Source organism: Lithobates pipiens, unplaced genomic scaffold (assembly GCF_037356315.1).
Source record: "Lithobates pipiens isolate NorthernLeopardFrog02 unplaced genomic scaffold, aLitPip1_a1.2 Scaffold_18, whole genome shotgun sequence".
Taxonomy (NCBI): Eukaryota; Metazoa; Chordata; class Amphibia; order Anura; family Ranidae; genus Lithobates; species Lithobates pipiens.
The window spans coordinates 4,033,051-4,047,042 of NW_027507758.1; the positions used below are offsets into that span (position 1 = coordinate 4,033,051).

General features: G+C 49.8%; 1 protein-coding gene across 4 annotated transcripts in view; it reads right to left on the reverse strand.

Moving 5' to 3' along the window:
• The window catches only part of LOC143986952 (BRISC and BRCA1-A complex member 2), a 344,474-nt gene that overhangs the window by 242,863 nt on the left and 87,619 nt on the right, over positions 1-13,992 (reverse strand). For all 4 annotated transcript variants that reach the window (XM_077485366.1, XM_077485368.1, XM_077485367.1 and 1 more), the window contains exon 6: positions 2,772-2,846. In XM_077485366.1, coding sequence (XP_077341492.1) covers positions 2,772-2,846 — 75 coding nt within the window. The remainder of the gene's footprint in view (positions 1-2,771; positions 2,847-13,992) is intronic.

Below are 13,992 nucleotides of genomic sequence, written 5' to 3' on the forward strand. Positions count from 1 at the left end.
CAATGGCACTCGCTCCAATCTATGCGACTTTGAAAATCAGTGACTTTAAAAAAGTGCCTGCAATACTTTGATGCAACTTTGATCCAGAGAGTGTATAACTGGATCAAAGCTGCACTCCAAAGTCACGCGGCTCTGGGGACGCAACAGTGGAAACCTGAGCTGGTCTGACACACACCCATCAAGGCATTTGGATATTTGTATAGCTCCACCCAGGAGCCCGCCCACTACTTACATCAGGAATGAGGGCTCAATAGGAGTATTGAGGGAGGATGCTGGGATTTTTTTTTATTACTTTGTATCTCTCTATCTCCTGTCTGATCAATGTTTATAAACAATGTTACTTTGTATCTCTCTCACTCGTCTGATCAATGTTTATAAACAATGTTACTTTGTATCTCTCTCACCCGTCTGATCAATGTTTATAAACAATGGGGGTTGATTTACTAAAGGCAAATCCACTTTGCACTACAAGTGCACTTGGAGGTGCAGTCCCTGTAGATCTGAGGGATAGCTCTGAAATGAGGGGAAGTTCTGCTGATTTTATCATCCAATCACATGCAAACAAAAAAGCTGTTTTTTATTTTCCTTGCATGTCCCCCTCAGATCTACAGTGACCGCACTCCCAAGTGCAAAGTGGATTTGCCTTTAGTAAATAAATCCCCAATGTTACTTTGTATCTCTCTATCTCCCCTCTGATCAGTGTTTATAAACAATGTTACTTTGGGGGGTTTGGGATACAGAAGTGAGGAGAGAGGGGGTTTGGGGAGTGGAGGTAAGCAGGGGAGGCGGGTTTAGGGTACAGAAGTGAGCAGAGAGGGGGGTTGGGGTACAAAGGTGAGCATAGAGGGGGGTTTCAGGTACAGAAGTGAGCAGAGAGGGGGGTTTGGGGTACAGAAGTGAGCGGGTTTGGGGTGTGGAGGAAAGCAGGGGAAGGGGTTTGGGGTAAAGGGATGAGCATTGAGGGGGTTTGAGGTGTGGAGGTGAGGGGGGTTTAGGGTACAGAAGTGAGCAGAGAGGGGGGTTTGGGGTACAGAGGTGAGCAGAGAGGGGGTTTGGGGTACAGGAATGAGCATTGAGGGGGTTTGAGGTGTGAAGGTGAGCAGGGGAGGGGGGTTTAGGGTAAAGAGGTGAGCATTGGGGGGGGGGGGGGTTTGGGGAGTGGAGGTAAGCAGAGAGGGGGGTTTGGGGTACAGAAGTGAGCAGAGAGGGGGATTTAGGGTACGGAAGTGAGCAGAGAGGGGGGTTTGGGGTACAGAGGTGAGCAGAGAGGGGGGTTTGGGGAGTGGAGGTAAGCAGGGGAAGGGGTTTGGGGAGTGGAGGTAAGCAGGGGAAGGGGTTTGGGGTACAGAGGTAAGCAGAGAGGGGGGTTTGGGGTACAGAGGTGAGCAGAGAGGCTGGTTGGGGTACAGAGGTAAGCAGAGAGGGGGGTTTGGGGTACAGAGGTAAGCAGAGAGGGGGGTTTGGGGTACAGCGGTAAGCAGAGAGGGGGGTTTGGGGTACAGAGGTAAGCAGAGAGGGGGGTTTGGGGTACAGAGGTAAGCAGAGAGGGGGGTTTGGGGTACAGAGGTGAGCAGAGAGGGGGGTTTGTGGTACAGAGGTGAGCAGAGAGGCGGGTTGGGGTACAGAGGTAAGCAGAGAGGGGGGTTTGGGGTACAGAGGTGAGCAGAGAGGGGGGTTTGGGGTACAGAGGTGAGCATTTGGGGGTTTGGGGAGTGGAGGTAAGCAGGGGAAGGGGTTTGGGGTACAGAGGTGAGCAGAGAGGGGTGTTTGGGGAGTGGAGTTAAGCAGGGGAAGGGGTTTGGGCTACAGGGATGAGCATTGAGGGGGTTTGAGGTGAGGATGTGAGATGGGGAGGGGGGTTTAGTGTACAGAAGTGAGCAGAGAGGGGGGTTTGGTGTACAGGGATGAGCACTGACGGGGTCTGGGGAGTGGAGGTGAGGAGGGGAGGGGGGTTTAGGGTACAGGTATGAGCAGAGAGGGGGTCTGGGGGGTGGAGGTGAGGAGGGGAGGGGGGTTTAGGGTACAGGTATGAGCAGAGAGGGGGTCTGGGGGGTGGAGGTGAGGAGGGGAGGGGGGTTTAGGGTACAGGGATGAGCAGAGAGGGATTGGGGTGCAGAGGTTAGAGGGGAATGTGATTTTGCAGCCGATTCATTTGAAAGGTCTGGAAATCGCACTGAAATACAGAAAACGTGCTGCATGCACGACTTTTAATAAAACACGCCGGACCAAACCGAAAGGTACTGCAATATTAAGCAGTTTGGTGCCTTGAAACGCGCTGCATATGCGATCTGCATTGGGGTGCTGTGTGCGCCCCACATTGGAGTATTTCTCATAACACCGAGTAATGCGCTCTTATGGCGGGTTATACAGGATATTCCATTTGGCTTCAGATAAAGCCTTCTGTGTGACCGGTCCTCATCTACACAGTTTATACAAAGGACCGCATGATGTGCAGTCTAGCCGGACGGACGTTTGCTCACGTGTGCAGAAGCATTGGACAAGCGGGGAGGAGGAGGCCATGTGTCCTGATTTAACCCTGTAAATGCTTCCCCAACATTTCCCAATCACGTGCATTGCATATAAACTCGCATGGGTTGCATTAGCTGAATCAAGATCTGTACCCCGACTAGGGGCCCCCGGGTCACACCGGGTCACACCGGGTCAGAACAGCAGCAGTGATCCGTCCCGGATTCTAGTTGCACATCCTATGCTCCCTGATTGGTCCCCTCTGGTGCAGAATCAATGTAATAAATACCGCGGTCAGACTTTACCTTGAGCAGGTAGATGGGAATATTACTGAAGTCCACTGGCAGCTTCACCAGGAAGCGGGCGGAGAATTCCCCGGTCTGAAAAAAACAGGAAAGAAAAAAATAAATCACAAAACAGGCCGAGAATTATCACCGAACATATCAGGGACTCCCGCTACAAATTATAGCCCATTACCAGTCCTTCCCTATTGTCATAACTCTTTACTTCCTCGTGTTCTGAATTTCCCTGTCCCTGTATTTAAATATCATCTCCAGGATCCCTTTTGTTTTGTTTAAACAGAAGTGCCAGAAAATATAAAAAACAAAACAGAAAAAAACAACAAAAATGCAGCTCGGGCCACAATACTCACCTTCAATCTGGAGCTGGCCCTCACAGTACCTCCTTTCTGTCAGAAGATGTCCTCGGTCTTGCAATTTGAATGGTGCCCACCATCCCTTACATCTGGAACACTGAGGACATAACGTGAGTGTGGGGAGGGGGAGGGGGAGGGGAGGAGTGTGGGGAGGGGTTGGGAGGGAGGAGGGGAAGGGGAGGGTCGGGAGGGGGAGGGGCAATCACTCTGGTGCCCTCCCCTGCATTTACTTTGTAATGGTGCAGAAATCAATGTGAACGTCATGTGACATGTGAGGTGATCTTCACACCTGACTACTTTGGAAAAGGTGAGTAAAAAACATAAAAATGTTATATATATATAAAATGGAAGAGACCTCAGAGCTTCGATCTCACCATACACGTTACAATCTGACTGTACAATCTCCTTTAGATATACCCAAACAATGAACATATTATTATAATACAGGATTTATATAATGTGGACAAAGACTCAGCCAAGCTCCACCGCACAATTGTAAAGTAATGAGCTGGATATCGGCGCTCAGGCTAGTTGTGAACATCAAAAGAGCAAGAAATGCCGGCAGCACGATTGCTTCTTCTTACAAATGTTTATTTGGCACCAACAGCAGTGCTGCATCAACAGTGCCAACACGTTTCGGCCGGAGCCTTCTGCATAGCGATAAGGAAGGCTCTGGACGAAACGCGTTAGCGCTATTGATGCAGCACTGCTGTTGGTGCCAAACAAAGATTTGCAAGAAGACGCAATCGTGTTGCCGGCATTTTTTGCCATTAGGATTTACAGCCGTGCTCATAAGTTTACACACCCGGCAGGATTTATGATTTCTTGGCCATTTTTCAGAGAATATGACTAACACAAAAACTTTTCTCTCTCTCATGGTCAGTGATTGGCTGAAGCCATTTATTATCAATCATCTGTGTTTACTCTTCTTATATCATAGTGACAACAGAAACTCCCCAAATGCCCCCCGATCAAAAGTTTACATACCCCAGCTCTTAAAGCTGAGGGCCACCCAAAAAATAATAATATTAAAAACCAGCAGGTATACATACTGCCCACACACTACGCACACACTGTACACACTCTGCCCACACACACTGCCCAAACACACTGTACACACACACACTGCCCACACACTGTACACACACACCACACACTGTACACACACACCACACACTGCACACACACACTGCACACACACACTGCACACACACACTGCACACACACACTGCACACACACACTGCACACACACACTGTACACACACACTGTACACACACACACTGCCCACACACTGTACACACACACACTGCCCAAACACACTGTACACACACACACTGCCCACACACTGTACACACACACCACACACTGTACACACACACCACACACTGCACACACACACTGCACACACACACTGCACACACACACTGCACACACACACTGCACACACACACTGCACACACACACTGCACACACACACTGTACACACACACTGCACACACACACTGTACACACACACTGTACACACACACTGTACACACACACTGTACACACATACTGTACACACACACCACACACTGTACACACACACACACACACTGTACACACTCTGCCCACACACACACTGCCCACACACTGTACACACACACCACACACTGTACACACACACCACACACTGTACACACACACACTGCACACACACTGTACACACACACCACACACTGTACACACACACTGTACACACACTGTACACACACACCACACACACACACACACTGTACACACACACACACACACTGTACACACACACTGTACACACACACTGTACACACACACTGTACACACACACTGTACACACACACCACACACTGTACACACACACACACTGTACACACTCTGCCCACACACACACTGCCCACACACTGTACACACACACCACACACTGTACACACACACCACACACTGTACACACACACACTGCACACACACTGTACACACACACCACACACTGTACACACACACTGTACACACACACACTGTACACACACACCACACACTGTACACACACACTGTACACACACACACTGTACACACACACCACACACTGTACACACACACACACACACACTGTACACACACACACACACACACTGTACACACACTGCAGGTGCTGGCTTTTAATAAATCGGACACCTACCTGTTCCCATCAGCTGTCGGGTGCTGCCACTACCACTATTGCCGGTAAGGGTACCCAGATCACATAGTCGAGTAAAACTTGATATATGTAAGGTTAAGACCCAGTAGGGGATCGAAACCGCATCCTGTATAGCTCGACGCGTTTCATAGAAAATTTCCACTAAGGAGCGGGTGCTAAGCAGATGTTTAAGGGCAGATACAACCTATGGGAATCCGGGGCGACCCCCGTCCATTAGGGGCACCAGGGTGCTGCCCCCTCCCTCCAGGCTACCCCCAATGGATAGAGTCATGCATAGCATGAATCAATCCACGGCCACCGCAGTCCCCTACCCTAATCAGGCATCTGGCCCCTTTTAGGACGCGGGGCGCCTGAATTACAATGGCCGTTTTTTATTTAAGCACCTGATTATAGCCATAGGCTCTAATAGACTTCAATATAGGGTGGGCTCGGGTTACAGAGGATGCGTCCAGAGCCCACCCAGGTGTGCGGCAACAGCCAACACTGATCCTCCTCCCGGCCAATCGGGAAGTGGGTCCGATACCTGTCAACCGATTGGCTGAAAGGACAGGTGATCCTATTGGACCCCTAGGAGGAGGGGAGCGTCAGAAACCATAAAATCAGGCCGAGACAGAAGTACAGGTAAATCACACTTGTTTAATAATATAAGTAAAATAGAGCAAAAGTAGTCAAAACTTAGCCAGAGTACAGAAACCTGAAACAGATAGTCAGCCAAGCCAGAAGTCAGGGATCAATGTAGTGGAACAGCAAGCAGGATCTAAAGCCAGAAGGGATGTCAGCCAAGAAAGTCTTTAAACAGGAACAGAGGAGATAGTCTATGTGATGTTGACCAAGGTGATGGCAGAGATGCTCTGGGCTGGACGGCTTAAGTAGGCAGGACTGACGAGCAGGATCATCAGCAGCTTAGTAACTGTGGAGAGATAGGAGCTGGCAATTAGGCGACAGCTGAGTGGCCAGCTCAGAGAAGGAAGAGCTGGGCCTAGTCCTGACAGGGAGGAGGCGCACAGCGAAAGTGAGGAGGAGAAGAGCCACTGGTCGATGCCCGATCACTGTCAATGCCTGGATGCCAGGCCCCGCCACCGCTCTTTGGATGCCCGCAGCCTAGATGGGGTAAATGCCCGTGGACCGACCAGCGGGTGTTCAGATTTTTGCTGCCCCCCTCCCCCCAACAAAAAAAGCACCAGCTGCTACTGTGCGGGATTATGAAGCAGAAGGGCTGCCAAGGATGTCTGGCCCGGGAGCTGAGGTCACAGAGGTCCATGGGAACATCGGATGCACAACGGGGCCCCCTCCCAAACAAGCGAAAAACACCAAAAGTTAATGAAGCTGAATATCGACTTCCAAGAAAATATACCCCAAGGTGAATGACAGATAAGGGCCAAAGATACAGGCGTCAAAAGTTTCCCGGGCGAGTGTGGGAGCAGACAGCCCTAGAACATCATTTAAACACAGATGGTATAAGAAGCTGGTTGGTGAAGGTATGGAGCCCCAGATGTAGATGGACAGCTGTGCTTTACTAAGGACAGCCCCAGGTAGGATGTCAGTATGGCATTCACACATAGAGACCAATATCAGTTAGAAAATGTTCCTGATCCCAGCGCTCATCTATACGAGACACTAAACAGGTCATGCACAGTAGGCGGCCGCTATAAAAATAAATCAAACATGTAAAATATGCAAAAAAAAAAAAGACATAAAATAGTTTTGGCATTAGCAGCGCCCTTGCAGAGTACGGCACACCGCGTGCCAAAATAGTTCAATATATAATACACGTTCAGAGTTCATAGAGCTAAAAGATGTGACACGACTCCCTTCAGATGTGATAATAGGACACGCAGGATCTTTAAGTTCTGTCACCACCACGTGACCACCTGACCACGTGACCACGTGACCACATCACCACCTGACCACATGACCACCTCGCTCCTCTGGTAATGAACTCACCACCATGAAGGATACGGTGAGCCTTGTATCTCCAATCGCCTTTGTCAGCAAATATTCACTCAAAGTGATGGATCCTCATCAGAGCTCAATACCGGGAGACATGGAAAAAATGGGGAACAAACTACATAGTGCAATCCTGTGAATTTTATCCCAAACTCCCCCCACTATAATCCTCTGGTGCGTGCTTCATGAGACCGGCCAATCACAGCTGTCACAGCATGAGGAGAGGAAAGCTGGTAACCGGCAATCCTGACTGGTGACATGAACACAGATAATCAGTGCCCATCAGTGCCGCCCCTCAGTACAGCCCTATCAGTGCCCATCAGTGCAGCCCATCAGTGCACCTCAGTGCAGCCCATCAGTGCACCTCAGTGCAGCCCTATCAGTGCCCCTCAGTGCAGCCCTATCAGTGCCCCTCAGTGCAGCCCTATCAGTGCCCCTCAGTGCAGCCCTATCAGTGCCCCTCAGTGCAGCCCTATCAGTGCACCTCAGTACAGCCCTATCAGTGCACCTCAGTACAGCCCTATCAGTGCCCCTTAGTAAAGCCCTATCAGTGCCTCTCAGTACAGCCCATTAGTGCCACCCACCTCAGTGCAGTCCATCAGTGCACCTCAGTGCAGCCCTATCAGTGCACCTCAGTGCAGCCCTATCAGTGCACCTCAGTGCAGCCCTATCAGTGCACCTCAGTGCAGCCCTATCAGTGCACCTCAGTGCAGCCCATCAGTGCCCCTCAGTGTAGCCCATCAGTGCCCCTCAGTGTAGCCCATCAGTGCCCCTCAGTGTAGCCCATCAGTGCCCCTCAGTGCAGCCCATCAGTGCCCCTCAGTGCAGCCCATCAGTGCCCCTCAGCGCAGCCCATCGCAGCCCATCAGTGCACCTCAGCGCAGCCCATCAGTGCACCTCAGCGCAGCCCATCAGTGCACCTCAGCGCAGCCCATCAGTGCACCTCAGCGCAGCCCATCCGTGCACCTCAGCGCAACCCATCCGTGCACCTCAGCGCAACCCATCCGTGCACCTCAGCGCAACCCATCAGTGCCCCTCAGTACAGCCCATCAGTGCCCCTCAGAACAGCCCATCAGTGCTCCTCAGTACAGCCCATCAATTCCCCTCAGTACAGCCCTATCAGTGCACCCCTATCAGTGCCCCTCAGTGCAGCCCTATCAGTGCCCCTCAGTGCAGCCCTATCAGTGCCCCTCAGTGCAGCCCTATCAGTGCCCCTCAGTGCAGCCCTATCAGTGCCCCTCAGTGCAGCCCTATCAGTGCCACTCAGTGCAGCCCTATCAGTGCCACTCAGTGCAGCCCTATCAGTGCCACTCAGTGCAGCCCTATCAGTGCCACTCAGTGCAGCCCTATCAGTGCCACTCAGTACAGCCCATCACTGCACCTCAGTACAGCCCATCAGTGCAGCTCTATCAGTGCCCCTCAGTGCAGCCCTATCATTTAGCAACAAATAAAAACTGCAGATATGATCAAATACCACCAAAAGAAATCTCCATTTGTGGGGAAAAAAGTCAACAATTTTATTCGGGTACAGCATCGCATGGTCTGGTCATGAAGGGGGGGGGGGGAGGGGAGGGGGTAAATGTTCAAGTGGTTAAGAAATCGCTCGATTCCTCCACCAACTCAGTCAGGGTAGATGGGGGGAGGGGGTTCCCTCCCTTGGAGCTTTTACATTCTGACAGCAGGAGCCTTCTTTACCAGCACAATACACTGATCACTGCTGCCGGCTATAGCCACTGCCACCGATCGAACACAAAAAGCCAGACAGGCTAGTTGACCTGAAGGCAACAAAGCGATCAAATTCAGTACAACCAGCCTACCTATCGATGGATCAAAATTCAGGCGGTTCAGCAGGAATTCCGCTCTGTCTAGGGCCCGCTTTAGACCTACAATTATTAAACAGACATGACAATATCTCTGATTGGCCTTGTCCTGCAATTGTTTTCAGTGCAGCAGTGGTTCAGCAAAGATGCTGGCTGTACTGCAGTAACATGGGCAGTAGTGGGAGGAATCTACAGATTGTATAATAAATGGCACCACACAGACATGAAGGGGCGGAGTTCAGCCTCACAGAACAGCGACCGAAATATGTCCCTCTAATATGACAACAATGTACAGTGCTTGGCAAAAGTATTCACCCCCCTTGGCTTTTTAACTATTTTGTTACATTACAGACTCTGGTTCAATGTTTTTTTTCATCTGAATTATATGTGATGATCAGAACACAATAGTCTAAGTCGGTGAAGTAAAATTAGAAAAATATATACATAAAACTATTTCTCAGAAATATAAAACTGATAATTGTCGTGCGTATGTATCTACCCCCCTTTGTTATGAAGCCCAGAAAAAGCTCTGGTGCCACCAATTACCTTCAGAAGTCACATAATTAGTGGAATGATGTCACCTGTGTGCAATCTAAGGGTCACATGACCTGTCATTACATAGACACACCTTTGTGAAAGGCCCCAGAGGCGGCAACACCCAAGCAAGAGGCACCACTAACCAAAGACTGCCCTGAAGACCAAGGAACTCTCCAAACAAGTAAGGGACAATGTTGTTGAGAAGTACAAGTCAGGGTCAGGTTATAAAAAAATATCCAAATCTTTGATGATCCCTGGGAGCTCCATCAAATCTATCATAACCAAATGGAAAGAACATGGCACAACAGCAGACCTGCCAAGAGACGGCAGCACACCAAAACTCACGGAGCGGACAAGGAGGGCATTAATCAGAGAGGAGCACAGAGACCTAAGGGAACCCTGGAGGAGCTGCAGAGTTCCACAGCAGAGACTGGAGCATCTGTACATAGGAGGACAATAAGCCGTACGCTCCATAGAGTTGGGCTTTATGGCAGAGTGGCCAGAAGAAAGACATTACTTTCACCAAAAACAAAATGGCGCTTTTTGAATTTGTGAAAAAGCATGTGGGAGACTCCCAAAATGTACGGAGGAAGGTGATCTGGTCTGATGTATGGAGGAAGGTGATCTGGTCTGATGTATGGAGGAAGGTGATCTGGTCTGATGTATGGAGGAAGGTGATCTGGTCTGATGTATGGAGGAAGGTGATCTGCTCTGATGTATGGAGGAAGGTGATCTGGTCTGATGTATGGAGGAAGGTGATCTGGTCTGATGTATGGAGGAAGGTGATCTGGTCTGATGTATGGAGGAAGGTGATCTGGTCTGATGTATGGAGGAAGGTGATCTGCTCTGATGTATGGAGGAAGGTGATCTGGTCTGATGTATGGAGGAAGGTGATCTGGTCTGATGTATGGAGGAAGGTGATCTGGTCTGATGTATGGAGGAAGGTGATCTGGTCTGATGTATGGAGGAAGGTGATCTGGTCTGATGTATGGAGGAAGGTGATCTGCTCTGATGTACGGAGGAAGGTGATCTGCTCTGATGTATGGAGGAAGGTGATCTGGTCTGATGTATGGAGGAAGGTGATCTGGTCTGATGTATGGAGGAAGGTGATCTGGTCTGATGTACGGAGGAAGGTGATCTGGTCTGATGTATGGAGGAAGGTGATCTGGTCTGATGTATGGAGGAAGGTGATCTGGTCTGATGTATGGAGGAAGGTGATCTGGTCTGATGTACGGAGGAAGGTGATCTGCTCTGATGTACGGAGGAAGGTGATCTGGTCTGATGTATGGAGGAAGGTGATCTGGTCTGATGTATGGAGGAAGGTGATCTGGTCTGATGTATGGAGGAAGGTGATCTGCTCTGATGTATAGAGGAAGGTGATCTGCTCTGATGTATGGAGGAAGGTGCTCTGGTCTGATGTACGGAGGAAGGTGATCTGCTCTGATGTATGGAGGAAGGTGATCTGGTCTGATGTATGGAGGAAGGTGATCTGGTCTGATGTATGGAGGAAGGTGATCTGGTCTGATGTACGGAGGAAGGTGATCTGGTCTGATGTATGGAGGAAGGTGATCTGGTCTGATGTATGGAGGAAGGTGATCTGGTCTGATGTATGGAGGAAGGTGATCTGGTCTGATGTACGGAGGAAGGTGATCTGCTCTGATGTACGGAGGAAGGTGATCTGGTCTGATGTATGGAGGAAGGTGATCTGGTCTGATGTATGGAGGAAGGTGATCTGGTCTGATGTATGGAGGAAGGTGATCTGCTCTGATGTATAGAGGAAGGTGATCTGCTCTGATGTATGGAGGAAGGTGCTCTGGTCTGATGTACGGAGGAAGGTGATCTGCTCTGATGTATGGAGGAAGGTGATCTGGTCTGATGTATGGAGGAAGGTGATCTGCTCTGATGTATAGAGGAAGGTGATCTGCTCTGATGTATGGAGGAAGGTGCTCTGGTCTGATGTACGGAGGAAGGTGATCTGCTCTCATGTATGGAGGAAGGTGATCTGCTCTGATGTACGGAGGAAGGTGATCTGCTCTGATGAATGGAGGAAGGTGATCTGGTCTGATGTATGGAGGAAGGTGATCTGCTCTCATGTATGGAGGAAGGTGATCTGCTCTGATGTATGGAGGAAGGTGCTCTGGTCTGATGTATGGAGGAAGGTGATCTGGTTTGATGTATGGAGGAAGGTGATCTGCTCTGATGTATGGAGGAAGGTGATCTGGTCTGATGTATGGAGGAAGGTGCTCTGCTCTGATGTATGGAGGAAGGTGATCTGCTCTGATGTATGGAGGAAGGTGATCTGCTCTGATGTATGGAGGAAGGTGATCTGGTCTGATGTATGGAGGAAGGTGATCTGCTCTGATGTATGGAGGAAGGTGATCTGCTCTGATGTATGGAGGAAGGTGCTCTGGTCTGATGTATGGAGGAAGGTGATCTGGTCTGATGTATGGAGGAAGGTGATCTGGTTTGATGTATGGAGGAAGGTGATCTGGTCTGATGTATGGAGGAAGGTGATCTGGTCTGATGTATGGAGGAAGGTGCTCTGCTCTGATGTATGGAGGAAGGTGATCTGCTCTGATGTATGGAGGAAGGTGATCTGCTCTGATGTATGGAGGAAGGTGATCTGGTCTGATGTATGGAGGAAGGTGATCTGGTCTGATGTATGGAGGAAGGTGCTCTGCTCTGATGTATGGAGGAAGGTGATCTGCTCTGATGTATGGAGGAAGGTGATCTGCTCTGATGTATGGAGGAAGGTGATCTGCTCTGATGTATGGAGGAAGGTGCTCTGGTCTGATGTATGGAGGAAGGTGATCTGGTCTGATGTATGGAGGAAGGTGATCTGCTCTGATGTATGGAGGAAGGTGATCTGGTCTGATGTATGGAGGAAGGTGATCTGGTCTGATGTATGGAGGAAGGTGATCTGCTCTGATGTATGGAGGAAGGTGCTCTGGTCTGATGTACGGAGGAAGGTGATCTGCTCTCATGTATGGAGGAAGGTGATCTGCTCTGATGTACGGAGGAAGGTGATCTGCTCTGATGAATGGAGGAAGGTGATCTGGTCTGATGTATGGAGGAAGGTGATCTGCTCTCATGTATGGAGGAAGGTGATCTGCTCTGATGTATGGAGGAAGGTGCTCTGGTCTGATGTATGGAGGAAGGTGATCTGGTCTGATGTACGGAGGAAGGTGATCTGGTCTGATGTATGGAGGAAGGTGATCTGGTCTGATGTACGGAGGAAGGTGATCTGGTCTGATGTATGGAGGAAGGTGATCTGGTCTGATGTATGGAGGAAGGTGATCTGCTCTGATGTATGGAGGAAGGTGCTCTGCTCTGATGTATGGAGGAAGGTGATCTGGTTTGATGTATGGAGGAAGGTGATCTGGTCTGATGTACGGAGGAAGGTGATCTGGTCTGATGTATGGAGGAAGGTGATCTGGTCTGATGTATGGAGGAAGGTGATCTGGTCTGATGTATGGAGGAAGGTGATCTGGTCTGATGTATGGAGGAAGGTGATCTGGTCTGATGTATGGAGGAAGGTGATCTGGTCTGATGTATGGAGGAAGGTGATCTGGTCTGATGTATGGAGGAAGGTGATCTGGTCTGATGTATGGAGGAAGGTGCTCTGCTCTGATGTATGGAGGAAGGTGATCTGCTCTGATGTATGGAGGAAGGTGATCTGCTCTGATGTATGGAGGAAGGTGATCTGGTCTGATGTATGGAGGAAGGTGATCTGCTCTGATGTATGGAGGAAGGTGCTCTGGTTTGATGTATGGAGGAAGGTGATCTGGTCTGATGTACGGAGGAAGGTGATCTGGTCTGATGTATGGAGGAAGGTGATCTGGTCTGATGTATGGAGGAAGGTGATCTGGTCTGATGTATGGAGGAAGGTGATCTGGTCTGATGTATGGAGGAAGGTGATCTGGTCTGATGTATGGAGGAAGGTGATCTGCTCTGATGTATGGAGGAAGGTGATCTGCTCTGATGTATGGAGGAAGGTGCTCTGGTCTGATGTATGGAGGAAGGTGATCTGGTCTGATGTATGGAGGAAGGTGATCTGCTCTGATGTATGGAGGAAGGTGATCTGGTCTGATGTATGGAGGAAGGTGATCTGCTCTGATGTATGGAGGAAGGTGATCTGGTCTGATGTATGGAGGAAGGTGCTCTGGTCTGATGTATGGAGGAAGGTGCTCTGGTCTGATGTATGGAGGAAGGTGCTCTGCTCTGATGTATGGAGGAAGGTGATCTGGTCTGATGTATGGAGGAAGGTGATCTGGTGTGATGTATGGAGGAAGGTGCTCTGGTCTGATGTATGGAGGAAGGTGATCTGCTCTGATGAGACTAAAATTGAACTTT